This window comes from Coenobita brevimanus, chromosome 70, assembly GCF_032717465.1.
Source record: "Coenobita brevimanus isolate Jiangsu-jjx chromosome 70, ASM3271746v2, whole genome shotgun sequence".
Classification (NCBI taxonomy): Eukaryota; Metazoa; Arthropoda; class Malacostraca; order Decapoda; family Coenobitidae; genus Coenobita; species Coenobita brevimanus.
The window spans coordinates 14,200,916-14,205,842 of record NC_137023.1 but is presented as its reverse complement, the minus strand read 5'-3'; the positions used below and the strand labels follow the sequence as shown (position 1 = coordinate 14,205,842).

General features: G+C 43.0%; 1 protein-coding gene across 1 annotated transcript; it reads left to right on the top strand.

Moving 5' to 3' along the window:
• Positions 1 to 1,101: 1,101 nt before the first annotated feature.
• Positions 1,102 to 1,506, top strand: LOC145406393 (uncharacterized). The gene has a single exon (XM_080277556.1). It carries the CDS (start codon positions 1,102 to 1,104, stop codon positions 1,504 to 1,506), a length of 405 nt encoding a protein of 134 aa, XP_080133682.1.
• The last annotated feature ends 3,421 nt before the right edge of the window (positions 1,507 to 4,927 follow it).

Here is a 4,927-nt window from a genome sequence, read left to right as displayed (position 1 = left end):
TGTGTGTGTGTGTGTCTGTATGTGTGTGTGTGTCTGTATGTGTGTGTGTGTGTGTCTGTGTGTGTGTGTGTGTGTGTGTGTGTGTGTGTGTGTGTGTGTGTGTGTGTGTGTGTGTGTGTGTGTGTGTGTTAGGGCCAATTGGTTGTGCGAATGGGATGGGTGAAGATGGAGTGGTGGGTATTGTGATTCGGTACATCGCCAGTGTGAGCTGGTTAGGTAGGTTGTGTGGATTGGCTTGGTCTGGATCGGATGGGTAGATGATTTAGTGAGTGGATGTGTAGGGTGAGCTGGGTGGGTGAGTGACTGGATTGTTGGGTTGTCGGGCTAGGGTCAGTACGTTAGGTTTGCATAGGGTGAGTTCGGTGGAAGAGTGGGGTTCGAATGGGTGGATGGGATAGGGCAAGATGATTGGAGCTGGGTTAGAAGGGTGGTTGGGCGTGTGGATGGGAGGGTGGTCTGTGGGAGATTGGGTGGATAGGATGGGTGGTCCCCAGGGTGGGATCGTTGAGCAAAATGAGTTTCAGGGAGAAATGGGTAAATACCTTTGGAGCGTTGGGTGGGCGGATGTGATGGATAGCATTGTTGAGTGAGCATGGTAACTGGCATTCGTGTGTGGGAAGGGTGGTTGGTTGGGGTCGTGGGCAAGATGAGTCCACCGGAATGTGTGGGCAGAGTGGGTCGCCAGGGCCAGTTAGCACTGTGGGTCGCCAGGATGAGTGGGCACGGTGGGTCTGCAGGGTTGCTGAGAAAATTGCGTGGTCGGGGTCTTCTGGCTGGGTATTTGGGTCGGTGGGTTGGGTGGCTAGGTGGGTTAAAGGTGGGGATGGTGGGGTAAGTGAGTGGATGGATGTGTTGGGTGGCATTGTTGTGAGAACTTGGTGGGTGGCATTCATGGGTGATCAGGGTGGATGGCCGGGGTCGACTGGCAGCGTGGATCGCCTAGGTGGCTGAGGAGGGCGCAAGGCCAGGGTGGGTAAGTGGGATGTGTTTGGTGGGTTGAGTGGATAGGTGGATGAAAGGGTTGGTGGATATATGGCTTCCAAAATGACAAGGCAAAAGAGAAACTTACTGTTCTATGTCTGGATGCATCTGCAACGTAGGATGTATGGGAAATTGAAAGAGATCACTGGTAAGAGGAACTCAACAAGAAGTTCAGCAATAAGAGATAAACAAGGAAATGTATTGATGGAAATATCAGAGGTTTTGGAAAGATGGGAAGAATATGTAAAGGAATTGTATGACGATGGGAGAGGTGAGAGACCTGAGATCGTGGGAGAATTGGAAGGACCATCCATCTTACAAGACGAAATAGAAGAAGCAATCAAATGTATGAGACAAGGAAAATCTGTTGGAGAAGATCAAGTTTCAGTTGAAATGGTGGAGGCAGGTGGGGATTATATCAAGAGAAAGATAACCGATATGGCCAACCGCATCTATGATACGGGTTATATTCCAGAAATGATGAAGGAATCAGTGTTTATAGTTATACCTAAGAAAGAACAATAGATTGTGAACAACATAGGACAATAAGTATAATAAGCCAGATAGGTAAGATCATTTTAACAGTGATAAGAAATAGAAAACAGAAATGTTGACAGTTATGTGTCTGAAGAACAATATGGGTTTAGAAAAGGAAAAGGAACAATAAAAGCCATTTTCTCAATGAGAATGATATTAGAAAAAGCGATAGAAATGCAAAAGGATGTTTATATGTGCTTCATCGATTTTTAAAAAGCTTTTGATACAGTGCGGCATGAGGAAATGATAAATATGTTACAAAAAATTGGTGTGGATGGAAGAGACAGCAGATTACTTGCTAATCTTTATTGAGATCAAAAGGCAGAAATGAGAATAGAAGACCAGAAGACAGATTGGGCTGACATACGGAGAGAAGTGAGGCAGGGATGTGTCCTGTCTCCAGATTCATTTTCCCTGTATGGACAAAAGTGTATGACAGATTTGGAAGAACTGGCTGGAATTAGTATTGGGGGACGGAATACGAATAATATTAGATATGCAGATGACACAGTTTTGGTGGCTGATTCGGAAGAAACGTTGCAGAGGTTGATAGATGCATTGCATGAAGCATGTCTGAGGAGAGGCCTGAAAGTTAGTCAAAAGAAGACGGAGACAATGGGAGTAACCGAGAGAAGAGGGCGATTGAGAGTGGGCATAAATATGCAGGGAAGACAAGTAAAGCAGACAGACACTTTTAAATATCTAGGAACTCTGATCTCAGAGGATTCGAAGTGCGAAAAAGATATAAGAAGGAGAATAGCAAGTGCAAAAGCTGCCTTCAGGAAAATAAACAGGCTTTTAACTAGCATAAGTATGAGTTTGGAGATAAGAATGAGGATGTTGAAATGTTTCGTGTGGTCAACATTGCATTATGGATGCGAAACATGGACCATAACCCAGAAGATGGAAAAGAGTCTAGAAGCTGTGGAAATGTGGTTTATAAGAAGAATGTTAAGAATTCCTTGGACAGACAGGGTCACAAACGAGGATGTATTAAGAAGAGCGGGTACTGAAAGAAGTTTACTGAAGTGTATCAGAAGAAGACAGCTGAACTTCTTAGGCCATGTCATACGGGACAAAGGCTTTGAGAGTGACTGTCTGTTGGGAAGAGTGGAGGGTACGAGGGCAAGAGGCAGACAAAGACTTAAGTATATGGACAGTCTCCTGGATGATATTGACGGAAGATGGAGTGTGGCGGATATTGTGAGAGTGGCGCATGGGATGGAAGAATGGTGCTCCATGGTCTCCAACGTCACTTGACTGGCGCTACGGTAAGGTAAGGTAATCATATAAAATATCGCTGTTGCTTGCATTTTAGTATAGCGTTTAGAAGACGTTGAATAAAATAATGGATACCAAACTTTATACACTTGGGCCATTCTACTGGAATCTTCTAAAACTTCAAAATAATTACTTTTCATGGAGGTGAAGTTGAATCTATGCACGCAATAATGTACTTAATAGAGGGATAAATGAAACTAATATCACAATGCAGCAAGACTTCAACAAACAAGGGATGAGGCTATGGCACTCCTAATGTCTGACTTGGCTCATATCTCTGACTGGGGTAAAAAATAATCTGGTTGTTTTTAATGCATCAAAGACTCAGTTTTTGCACCTATCAACCCGACAAAATCTTCAACAGGTATACCGACTAATGTTTAATAATATTCAGCTTAATCCTGCATCATCCTTGAACATGCTTGGGGTTTCATTTACTCAGGACTTATCTTGGAAAGATCATATTACATCTCTTGTAAAATCTGCTTCCAAGAGATTGGGTGTGCTAAGTCGACTCCGTTCCTTCTTAACCCCTGCACAATTGTTGACTCTATACAGGGGTTTTATCCGTCCCTGCGTGGAGTACCACTCTCATGTGTGGGGAGGCTCCCCACATGCAGCTCTTCTCAATAGGGTGGAGTCAAAGGCTTTTCGTCTCATTAACTCTTCTCCTCTTACTGACTCCCTTCAACCTCTGTCTCTTCGCCGCACTGTTGCATCTTTATCTCTTTTCTATCGCTACTTCAATGGTCACTGCTCCTCTGAACCGTCTGCATGCATTCCTCCACCTCCACGACTTGCGCATAGCACCCGTCTAGCAGCAAACTCTCATCCCTTTTCTGTCCAACTCTCTAATGCAAGAGTTAACCGTTACTCCCAGTCCTTCAATTACGCAACAGGTCAACTCTGGAACTGTCTCCCTCTGTCTGTATTTCCTGCTTCCTATGATCTCCAGTCTTTCAAACGCAGTGTGTCCAGGCATCTCGAAATGATCGGATCTTGAATTTTGCTCTCTCTTGTATTTTATTTTTCTCTTGGAAGGAACAGTTTTGCGGGCTCGTTGCCTTTGGTTCCTTCTTCCTCACATAAGAAAAAAAAAGACGTGAGAATGAGTGAAGCTTTAGACTGATCCATCCGCCTAGCAAATCAGTGCTTTGTGGGGGTTAGGAGGGGTACTTGGGGTATGGACGTGTACAGTTAACCTGCTGTCTGGAGGCAGACTATTTGCATTCGTCCTGTCCTTTTATTATTGTTCACGACTGTACCTTCATACCAACATAATGAATTTGAGTAACATTAATTTTTGTTTCCAACTCATTTCAATTGTGGGCACAAAGTTTGAGTAATAATTAAGGACTTACTATTAAGTTATGAGTCAACCAGGAACTTATTTCATATCCACAATAAGATCACATGTAAAACACATTGCTAGCTGGGTTAATGGCTAAACTTTAACTTCATTATTGTTCTAAGTATGTTGATCTGCACAGCTCGGCAAACAGTGTGTATTAATCCCTGTGGCTGCTCCAGAGTGAATGAGTCTTATTATTATGTGATGTGGTGGTGGTATTGGTGCTGGTGGTGAGAGGTAACTGTGGGGCTGGAATCGTGGGTGCGTATGGTAATGGAAAGGATGGTTTGAAAACGTATAATGACCCATAAGGCATTTTAACAAATATCGTAATGAACATTTGGTAACGGATGGAAAGATATGCAATGGAAAGGGGAGGGGGGAGTAGTGGTGATGGTAGTAATGACAAGGATGATGAGCAAAATTAAAAATGAATATATATTTTTACCAGCAATCTAATACAACTTTGGTAATGGTGGTGGTGAGGACTGAGAGTGTAAAAATATATTCCATCAATTATCGGATCCTTAATACAATCGGGGTAAATGGTATCTTGGCCAGTTTAGTTGTTATTGTTTTTTGTCTCTTATGTTATCGGCACCTGTAGATCAAAGTTTGGGACAGGTTCGTGCAAGCTAGGGAAAGATGATATGTGCTATCTCATTTGCTTCATATTAATGCAAGCAGAGAAAAATCTGATTTATTTCAGATTAGAAATATTATCAGTTTAATGACTTCGGACTATGATACCACAAATATGGAAGGCTCTTTTTAAAG